Source organism: Copidosoma floridanum, unplaced genomic scaffold, assembly GCF_036245765.1.
Source record: "Copidosoma floridanum isolate Cflo_tuat_1 unplaced genomic scaffold, Cflo_Japanese_pri ptg000030l, whole genome shotgun sequence".
Lineage (NCBI taxonomy): Eukaryota > Metazoa > Arthropoda > Insecta > Hymenoptera > Encyrtidae > Copidosoma > Copidosoma floridanum.
In genome coordinates, this window is record NW_028321907.1 from 39962939 (window position 1) to 39990395 (window position 27457).

Below are 27457 nucleotides of genomic sequence, written 5' to 3' on the forward strand. Positions count from 1 at the left end.
GGACAACAACATGAATTTTCTTAGAGTAAGTAACAAATTACGAGAGATGTACGTTCTGTTTAACTTTGATTAGTTTCGTGACGATTTTGATCATTTTGTAGTTGAGAGAGATATCATTCGGTATGTTAATCCCCCACTTTCACCACACTTTGGTAGGATTTAAGAGTTGGTGGTGAAATTTTTAAACCACCATCTTAAATAGTTAATTAGAGAATAACCTTTGACCTTTAAAATATTTAATACTCTCGTTATCAAAATAAAAGCCATTTTTTACTCTAGACCTCACCAAGAAACTCACCAAAAAAGGGCAAAATGCAAGAAATGCGCAGTTATGGGGTGCGAATGGCGGTGAAATGACCTTTTACGGTGATAAATCAGATGTTGATGGGCTGCATGTTAATAAGATGCGTATGTGGCTCAAAATTGGTGTATCAAATAAGGAATAATATATATTCTTTTTCTTTAAAATAAACTAGTGATTTTTATTGCTTTTCCTGATGACTCCTGAACCCTCCACGTCCCATCATCAACTAACGGTGTTCTAAAAATTTTCTACATAGTCAAAAAATGAATCGTAACACATTACACTAGACTAGGCAAAAGATATTGTCTGTATGGTGAGACAAAAATAAAGAGGTTAAAGTACTTTTTCTTGACTTTAGAGAAAAAAGATTTTTATTAATCCTATAATCTTCCTACAGATGCTTCAAAATATTTGTTTGCCACTGTACCTATCACGACATCTATTTTTGTAGTTAGACTGTAGAAAACATTTTTTGTTTTCTTTAAAAAAAAAAATTGTATTTTTATTTATAACAAAGAATCTTAAATACTATAGGTTTTTTTTGAAACTGTTGAACAATTTTTACCTAATGTTCTCCATTTCAGCCTTAATGTATGCAAGTATATTTGGTAATGTTTCTGCAATCATTCAAAGACTTTACAGTGGAACTGCAAGATATCACACTCAAATGCTTCGTGTTCGAGAATTTATTAAATTTCATCAAATTCCAAATCCATTACGACAGCGTCTAGAGGAGTATTTCCAGCGAGCTTGGACATACACCAATGGTATTGACATAAGTAGTGTTTTAAATGGCTTTCCAGATTGTTTGCAGGCAGATATATGTTTACATCTTAACAGAAATTTAGTAAATAATTGCCGTGCTTTTGATGGAGCTAGCCCTGGATGTCTCAGGTAATTTGACGATGTCGTTATTGACAAATTCAGGGAAACAATTATGCTAACACTTTTATATTTTTCGCCTTTATTACAGTCTGTTCGCATTGCAAAATAAATTACTTATTAAGTTACTGTTTTCGAAAAAAATTTTGGGCTGCCTTATACATTTGTTTTTACATTTTATAAGAGTAAAAACCATAAATTTTGTAAGTAACAATTGGGGAAAAAATATTGCTTGTCTGTCATGTTAACAGTCATTACTAAAGTAACTTTTGCAAATAGTACATCATCCAAATTTAAAAATTTAACAGATTTTTGGTACACTTTGAAAAGTGTAACATAAATTATAAAAGTAATTCATAGGAAAATTTAATTTAAATGAGACTTAAAAATACTTGCTTGGGAACAAACATCACATGTAACACATCTATGCTTTTAATGTAATAATATAGATATGGCACGTATATGAATATGTGATATTTATATCACGTTATTTATGGTACGATCAAGTGAATTATTTTTTAAAATAGTTATGCATCTTATAATTAAAACTATTATATCTAACAAAACAAGTACCATTTTATCGAAGATTAGTATTTAATGAAATAGTTATTTTTTTATTACATGGACACTGCATTTCGGATTTCGCTGTTAATTATGGGCAGCTTCTAGTATATTAAGATTTAGGCTAGTAAGAATGTGTGGATTCTATAATAAGGTAATGGATTATAACACACTTACGACCTAACCAGTATAAATTTGGTGGTTGTTACGATCCAGCTAATAATACCAGGCCACAGTCATTAGAAAAAGCAATGCTTTTATTATGGGAAGATTAGGAAATACACAAATTTTTATTTTTATGCAAGAAATATCGTTCTTGAATTGACTTCAAATGAAAGCCTTAGAAGATTGTTAAATTAGGGGGAATAATCGGAACATATCACAATAGATTGGATTTTTCGTAGATTGCTTTAACTGTGTTATAAATACAACAATGGGACTTTTTTGACCTTGTGGGTATTGTAAATTAAGAAAATTTGAGACATGTTTATACGATTTTAGTTTATTATTTACAGACATATTGGCAAATGAGTGTCAAAAATTATGAGATTCTTATTTAATTTCAATCTAAAAAGCATGGAACTTTAATGTTGCAACAAAGCAGCCGTTAAGAGTTCGTAGGACTAGAGAGAAAGAAAAAAGAAAAGCCAGAAAAAGGCGAACTAGCTTAGGAGTCCATGCATGGTGGTTTAGAGCTGAGAGAGTGCAAAAGTGATTTCTGAAAAAAACATGATTTAGTTAGAAATGTCTGTCAATTGCGAAGGAACAAGAAAGTCTTTTCTGATCGTAACTGAGACTTGGTACCCAGATAGCTTACGGCCTGCAATTTCAATGCTAACCAAGACGATTGGCTGGTGGAAGCGCCTGCCAGCTTCTGCGTTGACTTCAACTTCATGTTTCACTGCTGGTGAAACAAGTAAGTCTGTGATTCCACACTTGGCCTATGTTTTCATCACAGTTCATAAGGTCTGCCAGTTGCATAGAACATGAAAGTTATGGTAAGCCAACCATAACTATAAACGTTGAAAAAATGGCTGTTATCACTACACTCTTAATAGTTCATTTTTCGACACGCACCCACGTACACAACTCTCACTTGTTGAATTTGTAGACTTATGATTTAATTTATACATCTTATGTTCAAAGCACTAAAAATCTGTAGTTATAAATACATGTATATGTATGAGTCATTTAGCCTACGGGTCCCGTGGCACTGACGATGTACGTGTGATCTAATATTCAATACTGCTCCACGCCTCAGGAACATACGTGGCCTTGAAGGACAAGCCAGTAAAGCATGAGACGGTCAGGTTCTACTGCAGTAACGTAAGTAAGGTTTGCAGGTCGTCTAACCTGTGTAGTAACTGAGTGCAGGAGTGCTATCGAGGGTTCGTGGGCTTTAAAAGCCTTATTAAGCCTTATTAATTATGGCCTTATTAAGGTACACAAGCCTGGGCTCCCCGTGAAAATCATTGTTTCCGCTACTGGTTCTCCAACCTATACACTCGACAAATGGTTTTCGAAATTTTTCAATAAGTTTTGCAAAAGATCACCCAGTTCCTTAAAAAATTCGTATGACCTAAAATCAACGCTGAGGGATCTCATTGTTCCACATAACTATCTATTGGTTTCTTTTGATGTGGTTTCCCTTTACTCAAACCTCCCCTTCGCTCTCATCAAAAAAAGTGTTGAGGAGAAGATTGGGCGTACTCTCGACAGCATGCATTTAGACAAAAAAGAATTTCTTGATGGTTTAGACTTCCTAATCAATTCCAACTATTTTACTTCCAATAATCATACGTACAAACAGACATGTGGCACTCCCATGGGTGGATGTACATCTCCTTGGATTGCAGAAATCGTTTTGGAGTCCTTGGAGAAATTCGTGTTGCCGAGATGTAGAGATTCTTGCTTGATGTATAGGAGATACGTGGATGACTGTCTCTTGATCATCCGATCGGATAGTGTTGATACTGTTTTGGGAATTTTTAATGATTTCAACCCTTTCATACAGTTCACGGTTAAACGTGAAGACAACGGCGTCATTCCGTTTCTTGACGTCACCATCACTCGTATCGCAGATTCCGTTTGTGAAATAGATTTATATAGTAAGCCTTTATCTTCCGGTAGACTTCTAAATTTTTTCTCTCACAACCCAGTGTCACAAAAAATCGCAATAGTCTTTTCATTAATTGACAAATGTTTCAAACTAGCAGATCCGAAGTTTAGGTCGCGGAACATTGATCGAGCGAGACGAGCTCTTACCATGAATGGTTACCCTACATATTTCATAGAAAAATACATTAAAGCCAGAATAAGTATTATCAATAGATTTAATAAAAACAAAAACCACATTAACTCACTCACTAATTGTGAGATGTCGCCACCAGTCATGGAAAGTAGTTCTAGACTCTCATTCATCATTTTACCCTTCTATCCTCGTCTCGAAAAGACTCTTCGTTCATTTTTTTCTAAACACAAATTAAAAACTATTTTCCAAAACTCTAATAAATTTACGAACATAATCCGACTAGGTAAAGATCAGACTCCAAAATTGAAAAGAAGTGGCACTGTTTACAGGATAGAGTGCGAGTGCGGTTTGTTCTATGTAGGCCAAAGTAAGCGCAGGTTGGCCACACGTATTGACGATCATAAGAGAATGGTTCACAAGTGTGATAAAAATTCTGTCATTGCCGCGCATTGTTCTGAATGCAGCCATACTTTCAAGTTCGATGAAGTCAAAATTTTGGACCAAGAAAACAACAAATTTAAAAGGGAATTTTCGGAGATGTTATATATTTCATATTTCAACTGTAATGTTAATAGAAAACTAGATACCAATAAACTACATGATCATTACAAGTCCTTTTTATATGAACTTAGAGACAGGATGCATGGGTGGCGTTGCTCTTGACGAGTGTTGCTTGATAGGTGTGCCACTTGATGGCCACGTTTCTGTTGGTCCTTGTTTCCTTGTACATACATTGACCGTGGGTGCACCCTTATGTGGTGACAAGACCTTAACACCATATTACTACATTTAATATCTTTCAGTTACATGTGCTGAGTCAGGATGTGACTTATATTGTAGATAACTTAACTGTATATACATTTTGACTGATAAAGCTTATAATATTAAGATTATTTAATTATAAGTACTCCATTGCCGTAGTTATGACTGACTAGTCTTTATCAGTCATGCTGCGTTTGGCATTTTCATGTTCGCATCTGCATAGGTGACTTATATTTTCATTTAATGTAATTAGTCATTATGTTTTTTATATTATAAATATTGTAAATTGTACAGTTCCCTGAAGAGGGAGTCAGGATGACTCCGAAATATTGGATCACATTGTCCAACTAATATGTTAAATAAATAGCCATGCTCCAAGATTCCAAGTTTTTTCATTTAAATTTCCTTAATTATGGCAAAGGAGCAAGAAGACAGTAGTTTTATTATTAAATTGACTTATCTCAAATTATTAAATCTTCTTCTCTGAGTCTTCTTTTATTCAAATAAAATTTTGAAAATGGGCTTTTTACATATTTTAATTCTAATAGTCATCTTAATGTTCTGTTACTTATCAATGTTTTTAGGAGTAACACAAATGTTTTACATATCCATGCTATTAATTAAATTGATTATACAACCCAGCACCAAGATTTAATGACCAGTAGCCAGCTTGGCACTGATTTTTAATCACCCAGACCCAACTTGGCACCAACATTTACTAACCATTACCCATCTCAATACTTTTTATTAACAGATAATATACTTATTGACCGTATGACTTTGTTGCAAAAATTTATGATGCACTAGGCCCCTGTTATCAAAGAAAACTCATAGAAACCTGTGTATACAACTGCACTTAGCATGCTTTTTGTGGTTATTGCGCGTACGGCAGCTGTTGCTTGGCATGATTGAGCTTTAGTTCCCACATCATAACCACAACCCTACGATTTTTGGGTTGTTTAAAATACGTGAAGCTAAATTAGGTCATCCTGAACTAAGTCTAACATCATCTAAGCAATGATAACGCGTTGCTGTTGTTGGGCCAAACTTGAAACTTTTGGTATGGACTTCACGCGAACCTGTTGTATTTACTAAATAATGAGTAAAAATTTAATCACACGAACCAATTAATATTTTTGGATCATAAGTTACTTGTGTGACGGTATCTTGATAATCGTACAAAACAATTTTCTTTAATTTCTTAATGTTCTCGTATATTGGTGGTATTCTCTGGCGTTTAGCACTTTCGTTGTATCTTAAATTACATCTGAGCCATCTTAAAAAATTTGATACCACCAATCAATGTTGTTTTAGTCGAAGATACTCTTAACATGTATAATACAGCCGTGACTTTAATAAAACACCCAAGGAATATAAGTGCTAATATAAGGTCATAAATAACTTAAAAGTCTGTGTACATGTAGCCTGTAAATATTTGAAATTTCTGATACTTTTGAACAGAACTCATACTAATTTATATTTATATACGCAGAACATTATCAATATCTCAGTTTATTACTAATAATTTAAGTTTTTTGCTTTATTTCGCAATTTATTACTGATTATCAGAAATATAATTATTTGGAATGTCGGTAAACAACAATTACTAATAACTCTTTTTCCCCACTCATTTCTTCAGAACTTTCAATGTTGGTTTAAAAAAACGTGAGGCAGGAGCCAATGTGCATAAAAAAAAGTAAATTATCTGTTGCTTGTAGCTGCCATAGACATATAAGAAACATAGACTACTTGTTCCTGTGTACGGCGCTAAAACAAGGGTTGAAAGAAATACAGCATTGAGCATCATGCTATGAGCAGTGCGTATCTGTCTCTCTCACACATTGTCAATGGTGGGAGGGTCGCATCAGCCAGATTAGGTTTACTAACCATCACCGTCAGCAAAGTGCAAGAGAGACAAATATTTATGTTCGGTGTAATGTCTCTTTCTACTTGTGCTTCAGTGCCGTACATGAGAACGACCAATCTATATCCCTTAAATGTCTATGGCAGCTGCAGCACAATGATCAACTATGATTCATAAACATGCATGCTGGCTTATGCGGACTGGAAATAAAAAGCAAGTAATATACTTTTTAATGTAAAAAAATAGAATAACTGTCAATACCAATGGACACAAAAGTTAAACTGGGAACAGCTACACTTAGATGTAATGTTTAATGCACCAATAACTTTAATACGCATAGATTAACATTAAACTTTATAATAATAGATACAAGAATAAGTTAGAGTTAATACATATGAATAAAAATCAAGTAAGAATAATGTTGTACGCTAGAACTGTTACATATATTTAGAAATAACCAATACATGCTACACAATTAGTAAGCAACAACATTACATAACCGATAGAACTACAGTAAACCTTGTATGGATATCTGTGATGCCATGAAAAGAGAGAAGAGAGTACTTGATGTTTCGTCCCGGGAGCACGCCAGGACTCATCAGTAAGGCTGATGACGTGATCCCTGCCTAAGACACCTATATCGGTGGGGATACCCTAGCTCAATCTTAAACGCCCTTACATATTAACCAACATGAAATCCGGGAACTTGCGAGAAGGTCAAGTTACATGGTTAGACGACTAGTGGATGGTTAGAGAAGGACGGAGAGCCGAAGTGTACATGTGTGTGAGAGGGTCCCCACACTTGTAAACCAACTTTATTAACTTTCAAAGAATCATCCAACTTTTACCATTAATGTTCACGGGGACATGATTTACCGAGTAACCTTTTTTTTATGACGTTAGCAGTTTCATAAATTATCTGCAATAGTCTTATTTGTAATCTGGTTAAATGCTGTCACTTCTTTTAATGTAAAGGAAAACGAGAAAGTGATAGTCCTTTTCCCTTATTCTGACTCAGAGATATCAAAAGAGAGTCTGTACTCCTGCCTGCAACACGGGTAATAAAATTTACGATTTTCACAGGCACCATGAGCTGACATCCTCTCCAACGACAAACGGCTTGGCCACTGGTCGGGGATGACCTTATTTTGGCTAGAGTATCTACGTGCCTATGTAAAGGACTCTAACAAGACCGTAAAATATTCTAAGATCTTTTACTTTATCAGCTATCAGCTTCTTATCTCCCTCCCATCTTAATCCTTCCTTTGCTTCACATATTCTCTACACTATCATACGAATCGTGGTACACCCCTCTATCCAAAGTCATAATTAAAAGGAAAGTGGATGGGGACCTTCACATTCACAAGTAAATTATTTATTTATTCTTTACCAACCATCTGCTAGGTGACTAACTGCTTGCATTAAATTTTCTGCAAGTGTCTTGATTTCATGTTAGTTCGTATGTAAGGGCTTTTAAGGTGAAATTCAAGTATCTCCACCGATGTATGTGTTTAAGGCAGAAAGCAGATTACCAGCCTTACTTATGAGTCCTGGTAGGCTCTTCGGACAAAAAATATTAAACAAACTTTTTTCTCTTTGTGGCATGAACTAAATAACCATCTATGTATGGTAGTAAGTTCTCGCACTGCTACGCAATCAATGTACCAATCCTGTTATCATTTATCTAAATAACGGTACTTGTGACGAAAATAATAATAATAATGATAATAATAATAATAATAATAATAATTACAATAATAATAATAATAATAATAAAAACAATAATAATAATAATAATAATAATAATCATAAATATGGATCTAAAGAATTTGAGACTGCCAAGAAAGAACTACTTCACATTGTTGGTTACAATAGACATAACATATCTACTCGTCTTTCTTTAAATGATGAAATTCTCCAAGATAATTTAAAGCGAACATGAGTCTCTCTTAAAAATAATAAACACATTTTAATTTTTAAAGCCGACAAAGGTAATATCACTGTTGTCATTGACAAAGAAGCTTACATCAATGAAGTAGAAAAATTAATTAGTGATGATAAATATTATTTACAGCTAAAAAATAATCCTTTAAAGCAATTGATTGAGGAAACAAAAAATTTTGTTAGTAAGTAGGATCAATACGGTATTTTATAAAAATTAAATAAGTTTGATAAAGATATTTGGAAAAAAAACTCTTCTAAATGCTACGGACAAATAAAAATACACAAAAAAGAATTTCCTATCCGTATCATTGTCTTGACACCAAAATCACATACTTATCGTTTTTCAAAATTTCTTTCTGATTTTAGTAATAAGAATAATCCGCTCACAAAATCTTACATAAAAAATAGTTATAAGTTGAAAAATAAATAAAAAAACATTGTTATTTCATCTGGTTACTCTCTTATTAGTCTCGACGTTATTAGTTTATTTACTAATACTAGTGAAGCCTTAATCATAAATGCCATTTAACATTTCTTAAACTCTTGAACGGTAAAACCTATGTTTCTCTCAATTAATTTTGCACACGTGTTTTTTCCATTTCAACAAAAAATTTCATAAGCACGTTTTTGGCTCTCCAATGAGCAGTTCCTGTACTCTAGTGTTGTGTGATCTTGTAATGCGTTTGCTTAAAATCTCATAATAAGAGAAGTTATGTTTTGATGTTGCACTGTATGTGTGGTATGTGGACGATATTCCTATATGTGTGCCTACTTAATATATTAACTTTACTAAAAACATTTTTAGTAGCTATTGTCCAGAATTACAATTTACTTTTAAGACATGCAACAATAACAGCATTAGTTTCTTGGATCTAAAAATTATCATTCAGCAAAATAACACAGTACTTACAAATTAGTACCAAAAACCCACACGTTCAGGCCGATACTTAAGACTTCTCTCCCACCATGCAATACAGTATGAAAAAGGGATCATTTACACATCAGTAGACTTTTTTATTCAATTAGCAGACACTTAATTTTATAACGATAATTTAAAATTCATCCAAAAATTTTTAGAAGCTCAAAACTATCCTCAAATATTTATTGATAAATTTTTGAACAGAAGAATAAATACCATAAGAAATATGAACATAATTGACAATCGCAATAGACACAATAATAATTATAAACTAATCTTATTAATACCGTATGTTTCCCACTTGTATGGTCCTTTTAAGTAGTTTTGTAAGAAGCTTTACATTGGTCTTATGTACAGTTTAAGCAACTAAATCGAATTTGATCTTTTCACTTGGAAAAGATGTAACCGAGCCACTCGATAAAAATATTGTCGTTAACCACATACTATGTGCGAATTGCAACTGCTGTTATGTCAGTTAAACATCGAGAGCTGTAAAATTAAGAATGGCAGAACATAAAAGAGACATAGAGAAAAAGAAGTATACATCTGTACTATCACAACATAGCATTTAATTTACACACAACTTCAATTTTGATAAAATAAGAATTTTAAACTCAGAACAAAACTATAAAAAGTGCCTGTTTTCCAGAATGTTGAAAATATGTTATTTGAATTATAATATTATTAGACAACAAGATACAGAAAAATTATAAAATTGTTACAAGTCACTCGTTAAGTCAATTAAGAAAGGAGACTTACTCAATGTACATGATTTGAGGGCTTCTTTGATTTATTAAATTAGGATAACATGATCTGTTTACGTGTGTCTCACAAAAAATTGCTTGCGATTTTTATTTGATCGTATAATGTGCGTATACTATTCTATTTGTGTATGTAGGGGATACAAAAGCAACAAAACTTAAAACTCTGACTACAATACGATTTTTCTTTTCCTTCGTAAGAGTCAGAGGTATATTATACACTTTACTTAATTTGCGTTTATTGTATTTACCAAAATTTGTATTGTAAATCATTTTTTTATTGAAAATAAAAATGTTATAAGTCTTTCGCTAGGTTAACTAACAAAGGAGTCTAACTTGATGTACATGATTTGAGGGCCCCTTTCGTTTATAGTATTAGGAAAACATAATCTGTTTACGTGTGTCTCACAAGGAACTGCTTGCGATTCATATTTGATTGTATTATGTGCGTATACTATGTCATTTGTGTACGTGCAGGGTATAAAAGCAACTAAGCTTGAAACTCTGACTACATTATGATTTTACATTCCTTTTGTAACCGACAAAGGTATATATATATACACTTTACTAAATTTGCGTTTATTTTATGTACCAAAACTTTTATTGTAAAGAGTTTTTTTATTACTCACAGATTTTTGTACGTGATGAGGGCCGGGACATTGTCCAGACGGCTGAAACGTCGTTTTATTTTTTAATAAATACAAAATTTGACAGTACCACTATTGACCATAATTTTAATTATCAACCAACTGTCATTGGACGTCTTATATTAATAATAATAATGATAATAGTTATAAATAATAGCTAATGTGTAATGGTTGTTTAAGGTTTGCTCATTTTAATTACCTGCTACATAACCGTTCGGTGGATTATAGCAAAGTAATATGAAACGTTGCATACAAAACACAAGCCTGATATTTTATTTTACTAATCAGTGTATTTATACGTATATATACGGACCGAATGTTCTATGTTGTAAATTACTTTATAAATCTATATAAAAAATTTTTAAAAACTTGTTCAGCAGAAGTAATAATAATAAAAATAGTAGAACCTTTTTGCTTAAAATTGGAAACGAATTGAGAGTTAGGATATTGTTGATTTTATATAACGAATTTTACCTTATAAGATTAAAAATGTTAATAAATCAATAAGTCCATTTGAAGTCAGGGATAACGATTTTTGTACATAAATGTGTTGTTTTCTTTATTTTTATCAAATGATCTGCTAAAAAAAATATACATACAACTTTCAGCAAGTATGTCAAGATAATTATTTTTACTCAAATGAATAAATGCAAGTGTATTTCAGAATCACATCAAACATTTTCATGACAAGTGTAGAATTGTTACTTTTCATTTTTAATCGGTACACGGTGACTTAAACAAACAAGTATTGCGCTTTTGCAAGAAACTGTTAAACAAGAAAAAGCACCTAAGCGTACTAATAATTCAATATACAATATAAAAAATTTAGTCATGGCTAAAAAAGTCTCAGAAATTGCCTTTCTTAAACCAAACTTTAATCTACGCTCACGTTTTTAGGAGCACGATTTTTTTGTCGGAAAGAGCCTCAAAGTCAGACTCTCTCATAACGATACTAATGAAAAAGAAAAACTGTTATTCACCTAAAAATTTTTTGTCATCTTTCTAATGCAATTAGACTTGAGCTTGTTAGTTCTGGTAATTACCATAAATATGCAAGAAAATAAGAGAATTAAAACATTTTTTTACTTAAAATTCCAGATTTTGTTTTCGTTTCCGCCGACTAATGTTACGTAATTGTATGCGCTAATAAGAGTGTTAATTCAGAAAAATTGCACCAATTGTTATTTGACACATCAACTTACAAAACAAGTTCGTAATATCCCTTTAATTCTCTATAAAAACAAACCTCTGTAATTTGAAATAAACTAAGTCATAATGGCTCTTATTCCAGAACATATCATCCCAACGACTGTCTCTTACGGATATGACTTTACCTAAGCTTCAGGCTCCGCCACAGATACTCAAGGTCAATTCTTCATTATGGTCTATCGTATCTGTGGTTAATTGTATCACATATTTGCTGGTGAAAACGATTTACAATGGACTCAAAAATTTAATTAATGTACTAAAATCACACATTAACAACAGTTTTAAATCAAAAAAATGTTTTAAAAATGTACAACCCCCCCTTTAGAATGTATTTATATCTTTAGACGTCAGCTTGTTATTTATCAATATTCCCTTGAACTTTAAATTAAGGAGTGTTGACCTATGAGCATTAAAATTAATAAATAATTGTCAAGTCTCTATTAAAGAGATTTCACAGTTCAGAGAATTTTTGTTTTATAACACATATTTAATATTTAACAATTTTTCAACAAATTTTCAGCAAATTAATAAGATGGTCTGAAAAATGAGTAATCTGAATAGCATGTAATGGATAATCTGAAAAATGAGTGTCCCTCAATAGTCATTGTTGAGGGACAGGGGCAGAATCGAAATTATCAATAGACATGTGTTTAACTACATGAACTCTTTTTTTATTGCGTACTTCCTAATTTTCTATATGTCTATATATAATACAGACGGATAGGCAAGTGAACATAAGCGCTGTCGGATAGAGACTGCCTGAGAGTTGTGGAAACTAAGTCACTTCAAGATTTTTTGATGTCATTCTATTGAACCAGCTTATACTCCCATATCTCATTACTTGAATGCTTTATAAATTTCTTACTTTTCCTCAAACAGTCAGTTCGAACTCCTTTTGCCAATGGCATACACTAACTTATAGTATCAGAATAGGAATTTTACTAGTATTTTTTTTTAAATGGTGCCATGCAAGATTGCCGTTCAAACACCCAGTTTACAAATTAATGGATTATATTTCTTAACGACAGTAAAAATAAATCTGATGAGAGTCAGTCTTGATACGATAGCGTTAGTCTAATGTAAGTCATGATTATTTTTGTTTATAAGCCCTTGAATATCTAATCTGGCCATGAAAGTCTTCTCTGTTCATTCATCTTCCTTCGAAGCACCCACCTGGGGTCAATAATTTTAAATTTTCTTTGTTATGGCTAATATCGGTCGATCGACCGGAATCCAGACTTTGTTTTTCTTAGTAGGCGTAAGTACTTCTTTGATTACATTTTCCTAATCTTTGTGTTCTTTAGAACTGGGGGCGTTCTTGTTAGAGGCTGGGTACTTTTTGATGTGAGTCAAAAAAACATACTGACTATTATTTTCAGTGTGCATTTGAGTTTTGCATAGTTTCTCTCTTCTTTTTGACATTACTATCTTTCTCCATTTTAATTTTTTTTTTTTTTGTTTATTAAATTTGAGTAGCCAGCTTTACTGGCTTATAGATCCTTTCACTTTTGCCAAATCTTAGATACCGGTTTTACTATATACTTTGCCATTCATGACCTTCTCATTAAATTGAACGTCCCTACATCCATAGATATTACCCTCTTAAGCTCTAAATAAAAACAATCTATTTGTGTTAACCCAATAAAAATGGTTCTTCTTGCTTTGAAGTTAAGCTCAAGTTCTGTCTTTCCTCAGACTGAAACGTAGGCTAGGCATCCGAATCTTTTAATTTGTGTCAAATCAAATTTGCGGTGCAGGAAGAACATTTAAATATGTATCTTCGTATTATTTGACTTGTGTGACGTTCAGATGTAAGCATACATTCAGGGTTGTAATTCTTAGTGTTATGTGTCCTCTGGTAGGCAAGATTTAAATACACATACTCCTACTTTGCTTTGTGTAGTTCGATTAAAACAACCTGATACTCCATTATGCTGAGAAGTGTCAGGACTGGCTTGTTGAAGTTCCGTTCCCAATTTTTCCAATACTTGCTCTGTATATATTCGTGTCGACTCAGTTCCTTAAACTATCTTTAGATAGTAATCTTCTTTATTTTTTCTGATCAAATTTTCTAACCCTTTAACAACGAGACTAGCGTCAAAGAGTAAAGTTAAGCACACTTGAAGTACTTGGGCTAGCTTCCTGCATTTAACAAAAAAAAAGATGGTATGTGGCGTGTCAGTAGCAATTATCGCAAGTTAAACAGTGTTCTCAAGGAAGACAAACATTCACATTCACATTTTTGCGGTTGTTTAGTCGCGCTTAACGGTAAAAATTTATTTTCTAAACTTACTCCATACAAGGCGTACCACCAAATATCTATAGCTGCCAAGGACGCTGCCAAAACGATTGTAGTCACCCTATCCAATTTATTGGAGTACCCAAACACCTTTTAGGTAACGTAACGCATGTCAGTCATTTTAACTGTACATTAACATTGTGTTAGCTAGCTTGAAATTTGTATTCATTTACATCGACGACATACTTTTTTTCGTCTAGTGTCCACGAAAATTTTGAATACCTGTGAATCGTTCTTAAATAACGAAAGTCTTTCAGCCTTCATCATAATTTTACTCAATGCAAATTCAATTAAACCGAGGCAGACTTTCTTGGATTTACGATTTCCAAGGAAGGTGCTTGTATCACTCCTGAAAATATGGAGACTGTTTCGAACTTCCCCAAACCTACGATGGTAATTGAGTCGAATCGTTTTCTGGGAGTGGAAAATTTTAACCATTGCATGCTTCCTCACGCTGCTGAGGTACAAGCCCCACTCAACAAGTTTATCGAAGGTTCCAAAAAAAAAAAATCAAAGTAAAATAAAATAGAATTAGGAGGCTTAGGTGGTAATAAAAGAAGGTAACAGCAGATTTATCTAATCAATATACTAACTTACTAATTAGTATATTACTTATTAGTATAATACTTAAATCAATTTACAAATAAATACAAGGTTCTTGGTGCATTTAACCGTTTTTGTGTTACTATTATTTTAAAACAATGTAACATTCATTTTTTTTTTACATGTATATGTATAGCAGAATACAACTAAATATACAAATCAAAAGCGTAAGATATGTATTAAATAACACTAAGCATGGAAGTACCACCAAATTTGAAAAGGTTAAGTGATAAACCTATAAAGTACAGCTATATCATAACCACAAAAAGACAGAAGTCCCTGTATCCAATTATTAAGTAGGATAATATTTATAACAATATATATATATATATATATATATATATATATATATATATATATATATATATGTGTGTGTATGTATACTTGTCTTATTATGTATATAATCAATCCATACATTTTTTATCGTGTTAATAATTAATACGTATATTTATGTATATTATTCTAATGTAAAGAACCCCTCTGTCTCTCACCTATTCCGTCGATGTATGCGTCTTAAAAAATAATTATTGTTGTTTTTTAATTAGATAAATCAATAAATCAAAATTCGATTGTAGAGCTGAGAATTAAAATATTATTAATAATAAAATAAACTTAATTAACATTATATTATGTACACTTGTTAATTGACGCAATATTCATAAACAGATTACTTGAAACTTCTTTACAATAAATAGTGCCGGTTAATCTATGAAAATTATCAAGTAAAGACTATTAATTATGTCAAAATCTCTCTTCAGACAATGTTTTCTATTTCTAAATTCTTTTCTCTTTCTACTTAAATAAATAAATTATCTTTATTTTTTCATCTTGGAAAAGCCATATATAATTGACCACGAGAAAATAGAGGCTTTCTTGAATACAAACCTACATGATCGAAACTTTGACCTTAAAATTCGTTTATTGTCATAGCAAATATTACAACGATAAAAAACTACTAACGACACGAAACAAAAGGTGATATTAAGGTGCTTTTTGCGTCAAAAGTTATTCTTAGAATAAATACTCTATTTCTAATTTCTTCTTTAGTTATTATTTCTGCTTTTATATTATACTAGCAGCCCCCCGTCTCGGCTTCGCCTGAGACTTACTAAATAAAACACTGTAGTGTGTTGACATGTGTGTTGTAATATGAAACATTTTCAGTTAGAAATTTTACATATATTCCTGATACATCTCAGAACAAAAATGTTCTGATAAAAACATAATTTTTGGGAATCCATATAGTTTATTTAGTCAAACAATGAGGTGTAAAAATTCGAAAAAATAATTATGCAGAAAAGTACCGTGCGTTCGTTATGCCATAAAATAATCGGTGGCCATAAGAAGCCGTTAATTTACAGTTTCTCCCGTGTAATTCACGAAAAGGGCTATTTTTTAAAGCTGTTAAGATTTTAAACTCCCAAGAAATTTATATTAAAAAAAAAATTTTTTTCTCATATCTCACAACTTTATTACCAGAGCAACAAAGTCCTAGACCTTAAACCCTACATTTTTATTGCCACAAAAACACACATACATTTTCTACTTATTAAAAAATCTGAAGTAGGATCTTTAAAGATTTCAGAGATTGCTGTGAGGGTTCAATGAAAAGCTTATCTCTCACGTAATGGACTCTTTAGTTGTCGATTTTGACGCTGCTGTTTTAATCTCGATAAAATTTCTGCGTCAGTTTCTTGACGCCTAAGTAAAATTGTATTTGTTAGATACACTTAAAGTTTTTCTTCCAATTCACCCTCTTGCGACTTTTGGCATGCTTAAATTTTTGTAACCACTAAAAGCTGTTTTCTGTCAACTTTGTTAAGTTCTACTATATTTGTTGCCAAGGTAGTTCAACGTCCGATGGCCCTAAAAAAGACTGGTGAGCTTTTTAAGTTAACTCTTTCTTCGGGAGAAAAATTATAAAGTCCAAAGCTTTGGGGCTAGTTGTAGTGCTCTTTTCCAACGTCTCCCGGTAAAACGTCGAAGTCGTTGGTGTCTAAAGCACCTTTTTCATTTGCAGATTCAGTTGTTTTGGTGATCTCAGATGAGGAGATTGGTTAGTGATACTTGTCCAGTGGAGGCTATCCCGTTGGCTCAAGTTTTTTTTCCTTCATAGCTGTTCTAGGCTTGTCCAGCGCAGACCTCAAGAGGATTAGTGATTCCTGATTGAGTGCTTAGAGTCAAGAAGGTAATATAGAGTCGTCGGTCACCAGGTTTTCCAGCCTTGCGAAGAACAACTCCGCAGGTGACGTCTGCTAGTGAATGGCTGACTTGGTTTAATAGTGCCCGTCTTTAGTTAATATAGTCTTTTAGTCAACGAATCGCTTCCGGAAATGGTAAAAAAAAAATGTTTTTGTTGGCAAGGTAGTTTACACTTTGTCGGATCCTAGAAAGAACCGATGAAATTGATGGTTAAGAAGGGAACGTAAATACTTATAATGGCCCTAAAAAGCGCCAGTGGTAAAACTTCCAGGCTATTCCTTATTATCATTCCTGATAATAAGGAGCTGGCTACGGGTTGCTCGATTCTTACCCAGGAAGTCTCGATGTACGGAGACTGTGATAGAGGGAGGTACGCCACTGACCAAAGAATATCTCGTCTTCGGGTCGTTCCCTGGATAACCAACCGCTCATCGTTAGACGGGAACATGTGGGTAAGCGCGTTGGGGACGCGACGACCAAGAAGGTAGCCGTTGTGGCTGCCCATGCCCCTTCGAGCTGTTTTTCCCTGGCTTACATTTGTATTCAAAAATGCTCTTACTGCATCAGGTGGGATAGTGGGACTGCCACACAACTCTGAAGAGTTGGTGCAGATTGTGCTCTGGCAAGATATGTCTCCTAGTATTATGCCAGATACGTCATTGGTTTTTTTTTGATCGCACTCGTCGAGATTCAGGGTTAATGGACACCCAGGTCCCTTCCTCCTTACAAAAGAGTGTCGTCCGTAACCGGGATACCCAGCTGCATGACTTTCTTCAGCATGCCCTATACAGTTCGTTGAACTGTATGAGTACATCTGCATGGATATCGAGACGCTCCGGCTTATTATAACCACACTTTTTTAATTCCGTTGCAGGTAGCTTCGATTTTATGTCGACGCCACCTAGCGGATTTCACTGAACTAAAATGAAAAGCTGGCGTATTTTTGCAAAAGTTTGAGCTCATTTATTGCTATTGTTATTAAATTTTTTATGATAAAAACTTTACTAAAACCATCTAGGGAGTATCATGAATCAGTGTGCAAAATTTCAGCAAAATCGGTTCAGTAGTTTTCACGGTTAGCGATTACAACGGTTTTAGCGACTTTGCTTTATATATTAGTAAGACTGTAATAATTTCGTGATTTATAAGCAAGTTCCATTACGCAGTTTATCTATTAAACTTAAATGTCTGAGTAACATCACTATTGCACAAATTTTAAGATTGAGTTTATAAGGTAGTAATCCTTCATGAACATTGTTCAACATTTCCACCAAAAAATCTAAATAAACATTGTTGTTTGATTTATGAACCAGATAATCAGTAGCGTTAACTATACTATAGTACGTTTTATTTTCTTCAGTTTATTTGTTAACAATTTTATTATTTAAAAAACAGGGGCACTTTATCTGTTATTTAAGTAAAATACTATCTATTCAACAATATGATATCCAGTTTTTGAAATGTTTTAAGTTTGTATTTTCCCTTTTGCAATTTCTATTAATAGTTTTGAAGATCTTTTATCTTTAGAACATATATTGATTTCTAGTTGTAAAATTTTGAATGAGTTCCATAAAAATGAAAATTTAATAAATTGTTTAGTTATAATTTATTAACTACCATCTTTTTCCACTGGTAAAATCTCATTAAAATGGTTTCTCCTAAAATATTTAATTTTTTTTCAAAATATTTAAAGAAATTAAAAAATTAATTAACGTTTTTTTAAACATAAGTTTTTTCCGTTCATCCCAAGCCATTTTCAAAGAAAATATTTTTTTTTGTTTTCAAATAATGTAAAATTTTTTTTTCTGATCATTATTTAAGGTCTTATACACGAGTTAAAGATTTCTTTACTAAAACGTATTACTCTGTCCATTTCTTTTTTTTATGTTTCATTTTTTTTGATGTAGGTAAAATGAAGTATTTACATGATTTATCTTCTGATTTTTAAATTCGCTGAATATATAAAAGACCTACTTCTTCTTTACCATCAGGCGAATCCTGCATACGAAATTCTTTGTACTTCTTGTATATTTCATCACCTTGAACGATTTCTGAAATTTAAACCAAGCCAAAAATTTTTCTAATTGATATAAAAACTGAGGAGCAATGGTTCCTTTGAAAATGTCTTCTAGTTTTTTATCATTGTCTATTAAATCCATTGCAATTGCAGTATCTTTAAAACTGTCATATGATAGTTTTGTATATTTTCTTGAATCCTTAAACGATGTTAAACCGACTTTATTAAATACAAGTTTAAAAGAGAATCTTTAACTTTTAAAAATACAATGTTTAATATACCTATTGCAGTATTTTTTATTATATTCTCTCTCCTTTTTTTAATTTTTAATTTGTTATGCAAAATAAAAAATGCAGTATTCTAAAATATTGATATACTTCATAAATTTTGCCAAGTCGTCATACTTATTTGATTTGAACTAAGCTGTTTGCTTTGTTTTAAAGTGTTCTATAACAGTTCGCATATTATTATTTTTAAATACAAGTTTTTGTTTGTTTCCAATGTGAGCAGCTAAATATACAACTGTATGACTTCTACCACAAATTGGAGATTCTTGCAATATCCAGCACCAATTTAACTAATAATTTCATCAAATGTCTCTTCGATTCGGTCTTTTAATTTTTGAATTTGTATGTATACTTTGTCACTACCTGTATGCATATAGTCCTTATTATATCTTATGCTTTAAATAGATGCGCAGAATTTCACCATAAAACGCAGGATTTACTAAGTAACCCTTTTCTTTATTTAAAGTGCTTTTTAAAATTTGATTTAAACTTTCATTATTGAATGTACTATTTTTTTTATATTTAGACTTTTCCTCCTTTAGGATTTTATATACATAAAATTTAGAATTTTTCATTGAATACCACTGTTTTAATAACACAATAACTTAAATATACTTGAATACACAGTTCGTAAAAACTAAATATTTAATTTTAAGTCATTTAAGCGATCACAAAAATTAACACGTTTATAGAATTTTGAGCAACAATCGTAATGTGTAAGCTTATTATATTCACAAAACGTTGTATTTTATTCGATGTACCATAAGTTTCTGAGTTAATCATAATTTAAAAATAATTTTCCAAGTTTTTTACATTTTAAAAATATTTTTTGCCATCAATGTAATCAACATAAAAGTTCTATTTTTTCACGATATTTTTAACACTTCTTAAGTATGTTTGGAATAAAAATAGTCCTCATCACACAAAAAATCAGAAAAAATTATGAATAATTTATTTCTACTTTCTTTATACAAACTATTCAATAATAAATCGGCAATCACTTAGGTTTAGTGTGATTAATTATTAAACTATTACAAAATTTTTTTTTTTATCTTGTGTTTAACGTATTACTTATCAAATTGTCGACTTTTGTTCACATACTATTTTTATTTTTTGAGGATTTGAATTTCTTTTGTTTTGAAATATTTTTTTCTGTAAAACCATCATTCATTATGTTTCATGATTTATCAGAAGTTTCTTCATTTTATTTGTGTCTTGGAGATGTAGTATTATTCAGCAAATGGTTCAGATTTCTTCATTTATCAATACTTTTACTATTATTACGACAGATTTCTTGTTTTTTTCTGAATGATTCTTGTAAGCTTTCATCAATAAAATTTTTTGTTAAATTTTAAAAATCTTATTAATTATGATGACCAGAATAAATGTTTCCATAAAAAACAAGTGTGGTTTAAGATTACTGATGAAATTTTTGAATGTTCAGATATCTTATTTGAGAAATCAACTACAACGCAAACATGAAATAAATCTGAGCAGCTTTTGACTTTGATACTTGTTTTATAATTCCGTTTTTTGACATTATGTTGATAAAATTTATTTCAGAATGTTGATGGAAGTGTTTCCCGAAGAAAAATAATCCCATGAGAAAATTTCATAACATTTTATCAAATATGTCAATCAAAATACCATGTGTTCATAAAAATGTGAAATACTCATTCTTATACTTGGTGAAGAATACTGAAATACATTAATTTTTATATTTGCGGTGTCTCAATATTCTAAAAGAATTCAATAAAAGTGATATAAATGAGTGTTAAGTAATTTAGGATTTACGGAAATAAATTTCCAACTTTTTACGCCAGGGTTTGGATGGCAAAATGTGCAGGGGTGCGAGAGTCTACTTGTATATTTATTGCCAATTTTTTTATTACGTTTTTTCACATAATTGTTCACCATTTTCTTCAGTTTCAAGATTATTTTGTTACTTTTGATCTACATAACGCAGTACCATGTGATAACATAATAATTGAAATGATGATGTTTGACACCGGAAATAATCATTTATAATGAGCATTGTAACAGTACGTGTGTATTTAAGTATGACCTACTTATATGACTCACTTTAGGTTAGGTCTGACAGATAATCCACTTTATGTGTATACTCAACTAGTCTTACGCCTGTGTTATTCTTGTGCATTACGCCTGATTTGAAACTATTAGTTATAATTACAACACTCATATAATGTGAATGCAGAAACTAAATAATCAGTGAATAATTAGCAAATACTAAGCAAATAAAGGATGTAAGAAAAGCGCAATTATACTCGTTGTTTTTTATAACTCTACTAAATAAGCAAGTAACAATAACAAGTTTTTAAATCTGTATAACAAATTTACTTATTTGTGTTATAGACATAAACCAAGTTATAAAGATTTCTCAAGAATTGCAAAGAAGTGACTGATTAAATTAAATTACTAATTTTGATAAATAACTGACTTTTATATAAAAAAAAATAATTACAGTTAGATGCCAAAAAGATTTTCTTCACTTCAGATATCTCTTTAAGTTTCGAATTTTTCCACCATTTTATTTAGGTAAAAATGTCCTCGCATTTCCCTATCACTTCCTCGAGGAACACTAGTGGGGTAGGCATATACTTGATACGTGGAGATCTCACGTCTAAATGTTAAACGATGTACCAAATTTTTAATTTGAAAGCATTTTATACAAGGTTTGGACTCTCCACTTGGGCAGTGAAAATTTTCAAAGCCTAACGCTTTTTCGGTCAGACCAAATAGGTATACTAATACCGTTCTCTCTCTCTCTCTCTCTCTCTCTCTACTAAGAAATGCTGAGTTTACGCTGCTGCCAGTCAAAATATATAGATATACTGTATAATATTAGCTACAAGAAGCTAAGTATACATTATATACGCACATGCACACACATGCACACATGCTGTGCACGGCTGCTGGCCAAATGGGAGCTGTAAAAAGTAGGGACAAGGAGCAGGGCATATATATACGTATGTCAGTGCAGAGCAGAAGCAGCTAACTGCAGGATAATAGAGAAAAAGAGAGAAAGAGAGAGCAAACGTATATGTGTGTGTGTGTATATGTGCTCGCGTGCAGTGCAGTACAGTAGTTGACAGTTGACAATGTCAACACTAAACCTATGGTTCGAGTGTCACTGTACATAGTGCTTCATATTTGCAGCGGTAGCATCAGTGGTAGCGCTACCATCGCCCAGAAGGGTTAACGTAGGTGCCAGGATAAAACGTAAGCGAGTATGAGGTAGACATAGTACAATGATTTTTTTTTTTTTTTTAATTTAATTACGTAATAAAATCAATCAGAAGAAACTCTCTTGATTGGAAAAAATGTTTAAAAAATCGTGGGGTTGGGTTTTAATAGAGTCTGGGAGTGTGCTAAGCTGATATTAAAGCTCACGAAGGTAAGAGAGAGATTCATCACGTAACTTCATCTAACCTCTCCCTCACTTATATCTTCAAGCCAGTCTGGCAGACTCCTAGACTTCATTGAAATTTATCTTTAGCCCATCAAATAATTTATTTTTTAAGTTTTTTAAACAAGATTGCAAAGATTTATTCGATTAATGTTTATAAGTATGGAATAAGAATATTTAAAAACGATTAAGATACTGTTTTTGTTAATTATCACGATCGTTGGCTCTCAACCATTAAAAAAAAGTGCTCTGCACATAAAAGCTTAAGAACAAACAGAGATCCTGCTGCTTATAAGCTTACTGAAGCTTTGCGTTTTCCATAAGTCCTGCAACCCATAGATATTTTGTGTCATCATTATTGGGGAAGACATTCAAACAGTTTAACTAAAATATGTTATTTGTAGTGCACGATGTATGAACACATGTGGTTTTATTTTGATACAAAATTTTTGTTAACACAAAAAATGTTTATTCATTATTAGGGCTTTTATTTAAGACCTACTTGTAAGGGTTATTGTTTTAAACTTATTGAGTTTATTATTCAACTCTTCTTAAGAGTGACAAATACTAAGCACTTAAATAATTCTAAAAGAAGTTAAGTTATCGAAGAATTTAAAACATGTATTGATAGATGTAGTACACAAATTCCATAATATGGACATGATTGTTAAAAAAAGTTGCATTTTTATAAAGAATATAAAGATAGTGATACTACAGTAGTGGAAGATTAAATACATAATTGCTTTTTTACTTAGAATTTACATTAACGTATTAGTCTTTAAATAATGTTCAAAAATTTTTATTTAATAATATAATAAATGCCGTGTAATATTAGAAAAGTGGAGAAAAAGGAAGAATTGAAAGGTTCAAACTGTTAGTAATAGATTCAAAAAAGTTATATCAATAAGCAACTTAATTCAAAACAATACATAAATAAGGAGGTTCTTACCATCGAAAAATTGTCTAAATCTGCTACTATGCATGAGACAATTTCAGAGTGGCTATTGAAGCTGGTTTGACAGTGCAGGATAAAAATATACGTAAACGGGCGTTTCGAACAAAAACAGAACTTGACTCAAAAGATATAAGATTCAAGGATTATGCAAATTAAGTAGTGAAATTAAACAAAGCTTATGAAATTGTGTCCAGAAGTATGTGTAAATTAATTACTTAAAAAAAAGGAAAAGGCGCTTTAGATCTTGAGGCTAGTTTTAAGGCTTTTGTTGGTGACGTGAAATCGTGTATATCACGAATTGGAATAGTACATTCTTATTATTTAAATCAAAATGGTTTTTCATAAGAAATGTATCGAGAAAGTATATTTATGATAAAAGGCGAACAAAAGTGCAATCATTGTTATAGTTCATGTTACTGACAATACACAGTTACACAATTCAAACAACTGTAGTAGCTACAGAGAACCTAGAGATGAGGTTTATTATGCTTGAGTGGATTAGTGGATCAAGGATGAGATGTTTGTAGATATAGCTTGCTGGTAGTGTATAATATATCTTTGGTTTGAAAAATAATGGATAAACATGTTATGGGCGGGAATACGTGAATTTACCTGCTTGTGGTTTCATAGAGGTGGTTTTTTAAGTTCTTGAGGTTAGTGAGAAGGGGTTAGAAGAAGTTTGTTTAGCTTATGCAGTCAACTTATAATATGGGATGAATTGGGAAAAAAAGTTCCATAAATTTACTGTGGCAAGAATTAGTTTGGTCAACCTGCTAGTAGCTTCGTAGGTGAGGTTCTTTGGGGTTTTGTAGGCTAGAGAGCAAAGGTCAAATGTCTGCTGTCCTAGTTTTTTTCTGACGAAAGATATGTTAAGATATGAAAATAGTAAGTACACATGCTATAGTGAGAATGACCTGAGTTCACCTGTTTGTGAGTCAATAGGAATAGATGTTACGGGTAATACAGCCTTAACAATTTTTTCCTTTAAGGTGGCTCCAGCGCCTAGTGCCGTATCAAAATGGGGAGACTAAAAATTAATCATTATTTTCTTTAAAATATGGTATAAAATTATCGTAGAGACTGTTGTAAGCCATATTCTACATTTTATCTGTTACTTTAGTGAGTTAATATAAAAAAACAAAAAAGTTTTATGGTGCCCTAATTGATGAACTGTTACGGTACGCTCCTAAGTTCAAGAGTAGTTATACCTATATATATGTACTCTGCAGAATGCAGACAGCTGAGAGCTGACTTGCACTCGCAACTGTATACTTAGTCTCCGATTATTTAAAGATTTTATTCGATAACAAGACACTTTTCTCATGTCATCGAAAACTGCGTAATAATATACACAAGATAGTATATTTCTTACACCTTACGGGTTATTGATACAAGTGCAGCAGTAGGTTGTACATCGCGTAAGCTTGCATTTCCTATCGAACCCGTCTTAAAACTACGATTTTGTAAGCATGATTTCTTACAATTTTCATCGTCAACCTTAATTTTTTTTATACGAATAGAAAGATAGGAATTCAAAGAATATTATTCAATTTTATTAACCTCGGTTGGGTTATTTATAATTTTAACATTGAGGCCACTGAAGCCTCATCCATTGAAACTGAATGTCAGACGATAAAAAAAATTATGTTGAATTTTTGTTTGAGTATTACATAAATACAGCAAACGATGGCAAAGTAACCGTACTCCTCTAGCAAGTGGATAAATCTGTTCAATCAGCCACAATGGCAACCAAAGGTACTAGCAGCGTTTATTTCAAGTAACGAATGCTATTAGGAAGAGTCTTAAATTTTCTAACCGAAGAAAGAAGAGTTATGAAATGTTTAAAAATAATAAGTAAATAAAGGTAAATAATACCATCGTTCTAGACATAACAAAAAGTAGTATGTCATCAGAAATGGACAAACCGAAAAAGTAAATAAAGTTAGTGGTTCTTATTATAAACGGCTTAAAGAATATCATGAACCAGAACAACAGTAAAACTAAAATGAGGATGGAAAATATAGAAAGGTTACGAAAGATGCCCACATATTGTTAAATCTACTTGGTAGCAGAGATAGTAAGATGGTTGCAAAAATCTAAAGGCTGCTAAGGAGGAAGTCAAAAGGATGCAAGTAATCACAAGCTTAACAATTAATAGCTCACACTCCAAAACAAATTTAAACCCTACTGAAGTAGTTTATCTAACGTAGACTTGGGTGAGCTAGATGGGATGCCCCACAAAACTCCTTATATGCATGACATAGAAAATTTGTTTGGCACATCTACAAAATACAAGCAGCAAATAAAATTAATTTTAAAAAAACCTTAAGTACAGTTTAATTACAAGCTAACCTTAAGAACCAAGTTCAAAATGTTTTAAATTTAAAAACATTTTGAACTTCTATTTAAGTTATGTATTGAGAACTTCAGACATCTTATACATACCATATAAATCATAATATAAAGATTGTAATGCACTAGATGATGAAATATTTGACAATCATTAATTTTTCGTAAGGGGTATGATCATAAATAGAATGACTCAAATATACTAGACAAAAACAGCTTACTAAAAAGACCCTGCATTACTGTTAGATAAAATAGAAGTATTGAAAGGATGTCAATCAGATGAGTCAAGGAACTTAACGGGGCAAAAATTGTATAGCATTTAATTCAATACCCAAGAAGTCTCTGCTAACCAATTTTGGAATAGCTTGGAAAATATAGTACATAAATATTATAGTCTAAATGAGTCGGTAAAAAAAAGTCGCATTTTTAATGTGGTTACATCCAAAAAAAATTGATTGTGTACAAAAAGCAGATAACTTACAGGAAACTTTTTTTTGTAAAACAAATGCGCAAATCTCTCAAGAGAAGCGTGGTAAAAAAATGTGGGAGGGTAAGTTCGCATAAGAAAAAATGAAGCAGTATTAAAAGGGAACACATAAAAACGTGGATGAAGAATGCTAGGAGACCATCAGATAATTAAAGGATGGCAAGGGGTGTGAGGGAGAAAATCAAAATTTTTATTGGTTTGATTTGACATTGTAATAAAAACAACTTTGCTTTATTATAAAGCGGGCTTATGGAGAGCTGTTATGTGGCTAAGGAGTGGCAAAGATAAGATAAAGTCTAATACAGTACTGTAAGAGGGTTAAATTATGACAACTAAAAAGCTAAATTAAAAATTTTTTAGTCAACTTCCCGTTAAAATAAAATTTTTTGTTTTTTGTTTTTGGGAGGGGCTAAGAAAGGGGTAGGGGTTAAATATGAGTAAGGGGAAATTAACGAGGGGATGTTCATAGCCTTGCCAAAATTGCTATATAATATCAAAACATTTTTATGATAAGAATATCCCACAAACCTTCCTGCAGTCATGCAAACAACTTTATTTAACAAAAAAAAAACATTAATTACTGTTATTTAGTATTCAACGAGATACTCTCGGTACTGTTTGAATCACATCAATGACAATGCAATTACAATGTTGCATTACAATTGTCTCAGACTCGCAAGTATTCATTTTATAATATTGAAGTGTATGATTTATTAAAGTAAAGTAT

The 27457-nt window shown here is 31.9% G+C and overlaps 1 protein-coding gene across 1 annotated transcript in view; it reads left to right on the forward strand.

The window, feature by feature from the left end:
• The window catches only part of sei (potassium voltage-gated channel seizure), a 755411-nt gene that overhangs the window by 535357 nt on the left and 192597 nt on the right, over nucleotides 1-27457 (forward strand). Inside the window, exon 8 of the mRNA XM_089596947.1 lies at nucleotides 889-1198. Within this exon, the coding sequence (XP_089453073.1) occupies nucleotides 889-1198 (310 nt within the window). The remainder of the gene's footprint in view (nucleotides 1-888; nucleotides 1199-27457) is intronic.